Below are 12,451 nucleotides of genomic sequence, written 5' to 3' on the forward strand. Positions count from 1 at the left end.
AAGATGACTTTGAGGCCAATAACAAGGCCCAATATTAACCGGGCTTATTTTGATACTTAATCGGGTCAAAAAGGCCCGAAGCCTGCTCCGTCCCAATTTGCCTGTGACGGTCACGCTCCCCTCTGTCTTCTAGTAACTTCAGTAAACCATCGAGCTCGAAAACCCTCTCTGATTGCAGTGCTTCATCTCTCCATCTCTCTCTCTCATCTTTCTCTCTCTAGAACCTCATTGTTCCCATCGAATGACGAGTCCGCAGCCGGCGTCTCTGCGGCCATGGTTCCTCGAATTGGTGCCGATCGTGGTGGTTCTCCTAATAGTAGCTCACGTCCTCGCTCTGGTACTCGCTAATTTCCTTCCTCTTCCTGATTTTTCGCTTCAATTAGTGCCTAAAATCTGATTTTTCATCGTGTTAGGTGTACTGGATATACAGATTAGCTACTGAGAAGGAGAGGCAGCCCCAAAGGAGAAAAGCACACTGAGGAGGAACAGGTTGATTTGTGAAATTAAATAAATTAAAAACCCTAATTTGTTGATTTCTTGTGGATTAGTATTAATTAAGTTTGATTAAGAGCAAGTGATTTCTGTTAGTTATCTGTGTACTAATAGATTGTGGATTTCTGAGAAATTGATCAATTACACGGTATAAGAATTGGCAGAGATCCATCTGAGTGTTGTGAATTATTATTATTATTATTTTTTTTTAATATTTAATTGCAGTTTTTTATTTGTGAAAGTATGAGTTCAGTGTATTTTACAACTAGCTCCTTTTCGGTTTCGAAGAAAATGTATTAGAGGGATGAACAATCTGTTAGATTTAGATGCTATTTCCCATCAAGCTTATAGCTTGATATATGTTTGATTTGGTTGCTGAGTAATCCGAGGAACAATGTTCTTATCGTTCGAATTACCTAGCAAGACGGGCAATTTACAATGTGATGGTACCAAACTTGCTGTGATTGGTTCTCTATACTTAACCCCGTGTCAAAATGATCTGTCCTTATACGATCATGCAGCACTGGTTTCCCGGTCATTTTTAGACGTTGGTGTTGTGCATCACCTTAGTTCTACAGCCGGTGCTGGCCATACAGTGCCGGCCAATCCAATGTTGCAGAGGATTAATGTTTTGTCCTTGCTGTTTGGTCAAAGTTAGGATGTGTGCGTCGGAATGGATTTACATGTTATGAAAGGTACTTAGGGGGTTCTTTTAGTTGGAAAGTAGATGGATGATCCTAATATTCAAGGTGTTTTTATGTGTTCTGGATTGCCCTTTCTTCTGAGATATTGGTCGGTGTGTGAAGGCTTCTTAATATGAGTCAGAATTTGGTGTGTTCAGATACTGAAAATGTCATTACAAATCTTGACATGCTGAAAAGCTTTTATATCATGTCAGGATGAGCAGCTGTTATCTATTTGTTGAGTTTTACCTTCTTTTTCTTCGACTTTTGCGATATGAAACCATATTACTTGAAACAATTTGAGAATCAAACTAGTGAGAAAATGTTTTCTTTCTGTAGATGACTACCAAATTCTGGCGTTGTGGGATAAGGCTTTGTTGTTGTAGATGAATACCGAACTTGAATGTTTATATGTTGTCTTACATAGCATGTAACTTGACATTTGTGTATTCTTCCCCCAAAACATTATGGAAGCGTTTTCTTCTCTGTTTTGGTCATGTTTGGATTTCTGCACACCAATTTTCACCTCTTGCATGCTCTTTTTAATTCCGGCCTTTGAATCTCCTTCGGTTTGTTCAATCCAATGACTAGAAAAAGGAGGGATTTGTGGAAGTGAAATAACAGTGTGCAAAAACCTTAATGGATGAAGCTCAAGAAACACACTTCTTTAGAATCAAAGCCCTGCCTCATATATATTTGTTTACGTAGGTATCTAGGTCTATGTCTCGTGATGTTATTCGAGTTGATTAGGCAGTGTGCTCCTCGTCGTCGTCTTACACGCAAGTTCAAGTTGCATTCTCGAAAATTAGAGTAATTCAAAATATCTCAATCATATTTTTATACTTGTTATAGAGTCTGTGGACTTTTTCCTTGGATTCTCTTTGAATTTTCATATTTCGTTTTCTTTTCTATCATTTCCAATGTTTAATAGATATTTAAATGAATACAAAAAAAACAGTTAGAAATTAGTTTTGAAGTTAACAATTGTAAGCCGTCTACAGAGTCTCCGTCCCTCGACAAAAGCCGTTAGGTCGGCATGCCGTATACGACGGAAATTAGAACAATAATTCTCCGAAATTGACAACTAAATATCTAATATGTATGTTTTGTACCATACTGTAACTAATTCTTTTTAAATTAAGTAAATAATGGGGCTTCATTACTGAGTGGTTTTATTGATACACTTATTTTTAATCTCTCACACATTACTTTTAATTTATGTCTTTTGATTTTTAATTTATCTAATTCAATAGTCGGAAATTAAGAAGGTGTGTGAGAGGTAAAAAAAAAAAAAAAATGTGAATAGCAAACCTAAATCAAAATTTCATGAGTTGTTAAAAAATAGTGTCGTGATATAAACAGACAACATAATAATCAAATATGATACCTCAAGCATAAACATGTTGTTCGCAAGTGATTTACTTTTTCATTTTTTTTGTAAGTCATATACTAAAATACTCTAATTTCTTATGTTATAGTCTATATAAATATGTCTTATAATTTAGTTTCAAAATTTAAGGGCTAGCTTGGTATTATTGTGCTTTTTAAAAAGACTGATTCTGATGTGTTGTGGAAATAAACAGCTGTAAAATAAAGTAGTTGAGTGTTTGGTAAATTTTTTTTGTAAAAGTTCTTTTAATAAAAAAACAAAAAAAGCAATGTGTGAGTATTTGGTAAACTTTTATATAAATTGCTTTGAATATGTTAAATGACTAAAAAGGGTATGGTACTTAGGGTCAGTTTGGGATTGCTGTGCTTTTTTAAAAAAACTATTTCTGCTGTACTTTAAGAATAATCAACTGTAAAATAAAGCAAAGTAAAGCAGATGAGCGTTTGGTTAACTGTATTTTATAAGTGTTGTGAGTATGAAAAACAATGTAAAAGCGTTTGGTAAATTTTAATGTAAAAATGATATAATTGTATAATGACAAAATGGACCTAGTTGTAAGAGTGGGGGCAACAACAGTAGTGGCAGGGATGCTAGCATGGCAGTGGTGACAATAGCAACGATGGAGGTGTGATGGTGGTGCTAATAGTGATTTGATGGTGATGGTGCTAATAGTGAGATTTGATGGTTGGGGTGCAGATTTAACAATAGTGCTAGGGGTGGTAGTGTCGATGGTGGCAGTTGTGGTTGTGGTGACGGTGGTGACGGTTGCGGTTATGGTGGTGGTGATAAAAATGGTGGTGACAATAGTTGTAGTGGCATGGTGGTGATGGTTGGCCTTGCCCTTGGCTTTTTTGCTATCAAGACATTCTATGCCCTGCCCTTGGAGGTTGTGGTTATAGTGGTGGTGGTGGCAACAATAGTGGTGATAGGTGGTAGGAGTCAGTTTATTCTCTAAGGGATAATATGTGTGAAAGGCTAAATATGTCATTTCCATTTTTTTATTAAAACAACTTTTAAAAGCAACCTACATGCTATTGTTAAAATTTGTTATTTGGAAGTCATTGCTTTTAAAATAAGCAGGATATTTTACTTTTACCAAACACTTTTTTACAACTTAACTTTAAAGTGAACCAAATTTTGGTGAAAAAACCAATACTAAACGGAGCCTTAATGTGATATAATAATTGTCAAAGACAATAATATAGGAGGAAAATTATAATTTTGTAAAACATGTGGGGATATACTTGCTATTTCAAAATTTCATTAAATGAGCATTTATTGCTATGCTTTGACAAAAATTAAAAAATTAAAAAAAATTAAAAGCATGCTAAATCTTGCTTCTTCTTTTTTATGTTTTTCTACTTTCATTGACAGCAATTTTTTAAAAAAGTTTTTTTTATTATTTTATTTTACCAAACACATTTAATGTTCCAGATTTTTTTAATAAGCTACTTTTTTAAAAGCACCATAATCCCAAACCAACCATAATTCAATCAAAACGTAGCATTTAGTTTGTTACTATCTTGACTTTACCCAACGCGTTCTCTCTCTCTCTCTCCTAGTTTCTCTCTCTAAAAACCCAAATCCAGAGCCTTTTCTCCGACTTCAACTTTCAGTCGCCGCCCCTTGCTTTTGCTTAGGGTAGGCGGCAACCCGCTACCTCTTTCTCTTTTTAGTCTCCTTCTTCCCTCCTCATTCTCTCTTTCCCTCATTCCCTCACTTGCCTTTTTCTTATTTTCCTCCCTTTTCACTTCTTCTGCTCCATCCCTTCCCATCATCCATCTCTTCCTTTCCTATTTCCAGTCTCCTTCTTTCATTTTATTCCCGGTTCTCTCTTTGTTTATCTCAGTTTTTCCTGTGCTGGGTCTCAACTATTCCCTGAGTTTGTCTCATATCTGGGCTTCATGCCTCTTATCCGGCTTTTGCCTAATTTTACTGCTTTCTGTCTTCCCATCTCCTTAGCTATGATACTACATCCTCATCCCACCATGTACTCGGATATGCGCGCTCTGATTAGGAAACAGATACTAAATCTACTATCCTCCGTCACTTCCCCTCCCCCAATTGGCATACCTATGCAAGATCCCATTGAGGGCAAGTGTTGGGTATTTTACATATCCCCTTAGCCTCACCCTCTACCCGTATAATACTTTGTTTGTATATATTTGCAGGGGTAGCAATGTGGGTTTTACTGCTGGAGATAAGGGTTTTTTACTCTATTTTCTATTGCCTTCAGGCTTAAAACTTATGTGGGCATCTCGTTGTATCTTGGGTTATTACTCTCATTTTGCTTGGGCGTTTTACTTTCCCTGTAGTTGTTTACCGAGTTCTTTTTGGGCCTTGTACTAGTTTTTATCTTAATGAAAGTTGACTTTCTGATAAAAAAAAGTTTGTTACTATCTCAACAATTCTATTATCCGTTAATAATAATTTCATAATGGGAATTGTTATTAGCACTCTAGAAATCTCATTTAGCATTCCACACTTTCTATAATTAGAAGAAAAAAAAATACACTTATAAAGCGTGTAGAATGAAATTTTTAAAGTGCTAATAACAACTCTCTTTCGTAATTTGTTTGGTTTTGGTACTTTCAAATAGCCATAACCAAATAGACTACCCATTTATTTATGACTACTCAATTATGCCACAAATGTTTCAATATCGTAATCACATCAACGAATTACAATCAATAATACAAATACCAGTTGTGGAGACTGTTAGCACAAGCCTCCATGTGCCACATGTCAAATTTGAGCCACTAAACCAATGAGATACTTTTCAGTGCAATCGAAACATAAATTGGTACACAGCATGTCGTACGTAGTTGGAGCGAATTTTTTTTAAGGTATCTCTATAATTATATAATGATATGTAAACTAACGTCTTTCGATCACACAAAAAAAATCTCTTTAAACGAATATGAATTCTCCAATTATTCAACATTTTGTTATATTTTTATTTTCTGAGTACGGATATTTGTTTTCTTAGTTAAGACTTAGAAGTTGGCATGAAAAATCAGATTGTCAAAGGACGAAAATGTTGAGGAGGCGAATGCCCTTTACATAAAGATATTAACACGTGTCGCTTTCCAGATGCTCAGATTCGTCAAGTCAAACGGTTTGTCAAGGCCACACCGTCCTAAGGGAGTACGGACCAGTTCTCAGTTTTTCATATTCCCATTTCACTTCCGGAAGTCCCCCCGTTGTGTTGAGGAATTTACAGAAAATGCCCCTTACTCTTGCTTTACTCTTAAGAAAAGTAGAAACTAGGAAAAACAAAAGGTTTATCAAAGTCAGTTTTCAATATTAAATAGAGAATTTCGTTTCCTGATGAAAATACAAGACAGAAATTTGTTTTAAATATTAATTTTTTTTGTCAAATAAATATTATTCTTTTTTTATCGAATAATTTGGATGTTAAAATCATATCTGGGTGATGCTTAAAAAAAAAATAGTAAAATTTATAATTTTGTAATTACTAAATTGCCTATAATTTTTATTTCTATTCAATTTTAACTAGAGGGTCATAATAGTAATTTTCTTCAAATTTTAGTTAAGAACCAGAGTTTTATTAATACGTAGTTTAAATATAATTAAATGGTAAGAATCAAATTAGAAATTAGTAAGGAATCCAATATTATAGGAAAATACAATTTCTTAGTTGTCATGCATGATAGAGCTTCACACCTTATTGATTACATGGAATCAAAAGAGCAACCACGCTTAGATTTAGTGCTAATTATATAGTTCGCTTTAATGAAAGTGTTAGTCAGTTATCCGCACAAAATAAAAGTAGAAATTAGTAATTTTGCAAAAAAAAATTGTTAGTTATGCCCTTCCATGATTTTATGTTGCTGGGAAGGGGATTAAATATTTAAAATTGAATATATGGAAATTTTTTTTTTAATAGAATGATGTTAATCTTGCGTTTGGTTGGAGGTGTGAAGCATGATTTTTCAATTTTTTGCTCCATTCAACATATCTTTGCTTCTCATAACAATTTCAAACAAAAATGGAAACAAAATAGGGGTGTGTAGATTTCCACTATCAAAATGCAGGCATGCATTTCATTTTGTTTTTACAAACGATAGAGTCAGTGTCACATCCTGGCTCGGGGTCCACCACATCACGAGCCCGCTCCACCACCGTAGCACGATATTGTTCGCTTTGGGGCGTGAGAAATAACAGGCGTTACGGCGAGGGGTTACTGCCTTTGGTAATTGAAATTGATTTGAAAAGTTTTGTTTCACTCACTCACATTTTCTATTTTTGCACTCCTCCAGGTTCTAGCAGCAAAGTTTCGTATCGACGAGGATTTGTAGCACTTTTCGGTACATATGTCTTCTTATAATGGTATAATCATTATCTTACCTTACTATACTATACCTATGCTCTGTATCACGCGTGAAATGGGTCCAGACCCGCTCACCGTGCACTCGTGTACTTAGGCACTTTTAGATTTTAATTTATTCACATTTTTTACATTATCACACTTTATGGCTTCGTCACCTTCTAAGTGTCGACCAGCATGCCTCGATTCAGGGTCCTAGTGGACATTCCGGGTCGAGATGTGTCAGTTTGATGAGTGCCCCATTGGGAAGTTCTCGTGTGAGTTCCCAGAAACAAAATCGTGAGGGCGTGGTCGGGGCCCAAAGCAGACAATATTGTGTTACGGTGGTGGAGCGAGCCTGGGATGTAGTGGACCCCAAGCGGGGATGTGACAGTCAGTGAGGATCGAACATTACTGCATTTTAAACATTACTGTTTTCCGTTAAAGCGTCATCTGCAAAATGTAATCATACGTTTTTGATACTTGAATTGACAACAAGAGTGACGATTGCTTCCAAAATAAAAATAATTTTATAATACAAAATCATTTCACCAACTGCATTTTAAAATTAATTTCCAATTTAGTGTTTCACTATTTAAAATTATTAAGTTTTAGACTGTATTAAGTTTGAGTCTGCCTTTCATTATAAAAAGTTAAGCACACTAACTATAAAATAAATTAGGTACAATGGGACATTATTTTATACAAGAACACATGTGAGTTTATTGGTGCACACAATTTTATTAGTTTTTATTCAATTAATATGTATTCTAATTCTTTGATTTGCTACATGCGGATTTATTTAATCCAAGGCATGTATCAAAGTGAGTGTATGAGTGTGTCTTCTTTTCCAAGAGTCAATGGAAGGTTCAAGCAGAGACCAAATCTTTTACATTAAAAATGTGCGGCCTTTCTGCGGCCCCAATAAGTGACTGATACATATATATTATTTTAACTTTTTTTAATTTTGTTGTTATAAATTTAATATATGTCAAATACATATTGGGATCATAAAGAGATCACACCTATTTTGGGTGTAGAAGACTTGATCTCGCATGCCAAATTATAAATCCATTTGAACATGTTATGATGATAAAAAGAAAATAAATGTGAATTAATGGTTAAAAATGAAAAACAAACAATTAAATTGTTTTTATGATGTGGTATTTTTTTTACTATAATTTTAAAGTTAATATTTTTGAGATCTTGTATCCCTTTTTGATGTAGGGTTGAAACTTGAAGTTATGAATATCATTTCTTATAAAAAAAATTATTTTAATTTGTAGAAAAGGGAATTTGAAGACACCGACTCTCTAAAAAGTAAGACTGTTCATAGACTTTTAATCATTTTATGTTTTTTGATGTTGATACGATAATTAATATAACAGAAAGTCTATAGAGAGTCCCTAGTATCTCTTGAGAACAAAGAAATAAACAGACTACGTATAACCAGCATTACTTGCTTTCCGAAAAAGGAGAAGAAAAAAAAAAAGAACAAAAGAATATGAGCCGTGTAAATTATCTTTCCCAGATGCGATGAATAATCAAATAGGAAATAAATATACAAAATTAGCTGTCTCAGAAACGATGGCAGTCTCGTAGTTTTCTCCAAAACGAAGGGCACTTGTGTTTCCCTGGCAATTAAACACCGCGGTGGCCTCGACAAATGAGGCGCTCGCTTCTAAACAGGAGAGAGTCATAGTGCGAAACCAAAATAACAGAGACGAGTAGAGAAGCACCACTGCCACCATGTGTCCAACAAAGCAAAAGCACCGGAGCTCCGTCGCCGACCACGCCGGAAAATGCTCCAAATCGGAGGATTCTACAACCTCCACCGCCGACTGGATCTCCGAGTCCGTCCACGGCGGATCCTTGCGCCACGTGGACCTCACCACCGGAACCAACGGCTGGGCGTCCCCTCCCGGCGACCTATTTTCCCTCCGCACCAAGAAATACTTGTCGAATAAACAAAAAGGCCCCGCCGGCGACTACCTACTCCAGCCGTGCGGCACCGACTGGCTCAGATCCAGCACGAAACTCGATAACGTACTCGCCCGCCCCGATAATCGCGTGGCCAACGCGCTGCGGAAGGCTCAGTCGCAAGGGAAGTCGATGAAGAGCTTCATTTTCGCTGTGAATCTCCAGATTCCCGGCAAGGACCAGCACAGCGCCGTTTTCTACTTCGCGGCGGAGGATATAATCCCCGCCGGCTCTCTCCTCTACCGGTTCATCCACGGTGACGACGCGTTCCGGAATCAGCGGTTCAAGATCGTGAACCGGATCGTGAAGGGGCCGTGGATCGTCGTGAAGACGGTGGGGAATTACAGTGCGTGTTTGCTGGGGAAGGCGCTGACGTGTAATTACCACAGAGGACCCAACTACCTGGAGATTGACGTCGATATCGCGAGCTCGGGGATCGCGAAGGCCATTTTGCGACTCGCATTGAGGTACGTGACGAGCGTGACGATAGACATGGGGTTTGTTGTGGAGGCGCAGGCGGAGGATGAGCTGCCTGAGAAGTTAGTCGGCGCGGTTAGGGTATGCCAGATGGAGATGTCGTCGGCGACGGTCGTGGACGCGCTGCAGACGACGATCGTAGCGCGTGGATTGAGTTTTGCGTCGAAGGTGAATCATCATAAGTCCGGCGACGACGACGACGACGATTGAGAATCTTAACCGGCGGTAGCTTTTTATTTTTTTTATATTTAAAAAAACGTTTAATTATTATTTGTTGTTAATTGTAATTTTCACTTGGTGGGTTCATCCCTTTTTTCATGGGGATTGATGTGTAGATAATAAAATTGAAAATCGTAACAACAAATGACAATGCAACTGATTTCTCACTTTCCACATGTTTTTAAGGTTTCTGGATTAATATGGAAAACACAAATTTCTACCTTTAAATTCTTTTAATGATAATAAATAGTGTGGCGAGTAAATAATTCTCGCGGATGTAGAGATCTTGGTAGTGGGATATGGTAACAGTAAACACGTCACAAAAGGCACAAATGCAGCATGCCTATTAAGTATTGGGTTTTCAAGTGGTTACAAAAATATTTTTATCAAAATCGGTTTTAACTATTTTAAAAGTACTTTTAAACGAATATATGTCGTTTTGCTTGTAATGACATTATTTGTGGTAGTACATTGTACCCTAAGGCCTTGTTTGGTAGTGTGATTGTGACAATACTCTTCCATTGGAAATGATTCAGTGTCATAGTCTACATTGCGTTAATTTATAAAATTTAGAAGTAAAAATAGACCTTATCTCCAAGAATTACGGATTAGAACTTTTTTTCCCATCCTATATCATTCCCTTCCATTCTCTTGTCTCACTCTCTTTTTTTGTCTTATACTCTATATAAAAAATTCAAAATAAGATGTAGACGTGCCGTAATTGCAACTGTTTAAATAGAAGGGGATGAAAGGAGAAAGAGATGAGGAGGGGAGGGAATCCTACTCCAAGAATTAGACACTATGGAGATATTTCTTTAGAACCAATACATAGGACCTATTGTCCTTATCCGTTCAATAGTTGCTTAGTTTAGCAGGTGTCCAATAGATGATGGTGAATTGATTACATGAGAGATATCTCGACATTATGGGATTAGACGCAGTATTGTCTTGAAGTGGCAGAGAACTAGGATATAATTATATTATAACATCTATCGTTTATTTCTCATATGTAAGATAATGTGGGAGCAGAAAAATTACTCCACTAAGCAACCCATTAAGATGTCAAACATGGGGAGTGGAGCTACAATTAATCAACCTAATATCCATTCCACAAAACATGGAGAAATAGAAGGAAATTGAAACTTGGAGCCCAATACTTGAATGCCAAAGGCTAATAATCCCACCTGTGACATCCCGTCCCGGGATTATTAAACGCACGTGTGAAATTACCTTTTTGCCCTTAGGTTGTTTTGTCACGTTGTGGGTTGTTTTGTGTGGTGTGGCATGTGTTGGACCACACACACACACACTCACACACACAGCCACTCTTCCCCTCCCTCTGTCTCTCTCCCCCGTGCCTCTCTCTTCCTTCCCGTTATCACCATACGTACGGACAAACACCAAAACCACCCAAACCATCACGGATCGAGGAAACCAAGGACACCATTCAACTCGTGAGGACAAGGGGAGCACGACCATAGCATTTTCAGGTAAGAACTTCGACGTTTTCATGTCGATATCGCGAGGTCCGTTTTGAGCACTGTTCATGCAACATTAATTTACTTAGTTTTTGGACATTTGAAGCTTGTAGGTGTGTTGGTGAGGTCCTAAGGAGCGTCGGGAAGGCCTAGTTCGAAGTTGGCCGGTTTTTGAGTTTTGAGACAGGTGTGATCGCGTAACTTTTAGCCTTTAAAAGTGGTCCATCGTGATTCTACTAGTTTAGGGCTTTCTTTTGGTCCAAGAATCATAGAAAACGGTTGAGAAACGAAGGAGAATAGTTAGTTTAAAGTTTTTCCCAGTTTCCGGCGACCGGAGTCCGGCGAGGGTAGGCCGGAGAAGAAAGGGGAATATTCCGTCAAGTTTGACGGAATATTCCTAACGGCAGTGACGGAATCCGGTTAGATTTGACGGAATATTCCGTCAGTTTAACGGAATATTCCTGACGGCGTCTGTTGACACCGTCAGTGTGCCTGGCACGTGGCCGCGCGTGGGGGGCGCGTAGGTCCGTGCCTGTGCTGGCGCGTGGGGGCGCGTGCGGGGTCCAAAAATTTTTCTAAAAATATGGTTGTGACCCTGAGGTTGTGTAGAGCACGTGGGTATATTCATTTGTCCATTTTGAGCAATGTTTGAGAAGTTATTACGAGAAACGGGTTATGTGCTTTAAAGTTAACGTTTTTATAGTTGTTTCGCATTTAGGTGACACGTACCCAGAGGACGAGCGTGCACACGCGAGGCAGGGGGGCTACGACCCTTCTACATACCAGTGAGTGGGCTTTTGTTTTCCGTATATACCTATATACATTTATATTCCCAGAAATTGATTTAAAAAGGGTTATTTGCCTTATGCCATGCATATTATTATTATCGTTTATGCATCATCACATTTATTAGTAGTGGCATGCATATACATATTTATATGTGGGTGCTGTGGAGGCATAGGTAAGTGCCAGGTAAGCGTTAATTAACGATTGCATTAATTAGTGGTTAAAGATGCTTAGAGAGCTCATAACCTGCACCCCCGGTGTTAGTGCTCCCGCCCAGAGTAGGGCACAGTCCTTCACGTGTTGTTCACCTCCCGCACCATACGCTCAGCTTGGATCCAAGCTAGGTGCATAGGCCTGTCGTACAGACCACAATAGGTGGTTCCGACTCGTAGGTGACCCGCGATTATTCGCACAGCCTTCACGTGATCGTAGCACTAGAGCGTATATATATGTTACACCCAGGCTTGTCGTACAGACCACTTTAGGTGGTTCCGACTCGTGGGCAGGTTTAGATATTGAGATTGAGATTTGAGCTCTAGATGCAGCCGTACAGGTCACGTTAGGTGACTCCGGCTGCCGGATTACATGATATTGATATGGTTATACCTGGGCACAT

General features: G+C 38.0%; 1 protein-coding gene and 1 long non-coding RNA gene across 2 annotated transcripts; both read left to right on the forward strand.

Moving 5' to 3' along the window:
- Positions 1-176: 176 nt before the first annotated feature.
- Positions 177-711, forward strand: LOC137718685 (uncharacterized). The gene is made up of 2 exons (XR_011065911.1): positions 177-337; positions 414-711. It is a non-coding gene; the product is annotated as an uncharacterized lncRNA (long non-coding RNA).
- A 7,874-nt stretch (positions 712-8,585) lies between these two features.
- LOC137718565 (protein ENHANCED DISEASE RESISTANCE 2-like) lies at positions 8,586-9,758 on the forward strand. The gene has a single exon (XM_068458118.1). The coding sequence runs from the start codon at positions 8,645-8,647 to the stop codon at positions 9,560-9,562; it is 918 nt and encodes a 305-aa protein (XP_068314219.1). The 5' UTR covers positions 8,586-8,644; the 3' UTR covers positions 9,563-9,758.
- The last annotated feature ends 2,693 nt before the right edge of the window (positions 9,759-12,451 follow it).

This window comes from Pyrus communis, chromosome 15 (assembly GCF_963583255.1).
Source record: "Pyrus communis chromosome 15, drPyrComm1.1, whole genome shotgun sequence".
In the NCBI taxonomy this organism is placed as follows: Eukaryota; Viridiplantae; Streptophyta; class Magnoliopsida; order Rosales; family Rosaceae; genus Pyrus; species Pyrus communis.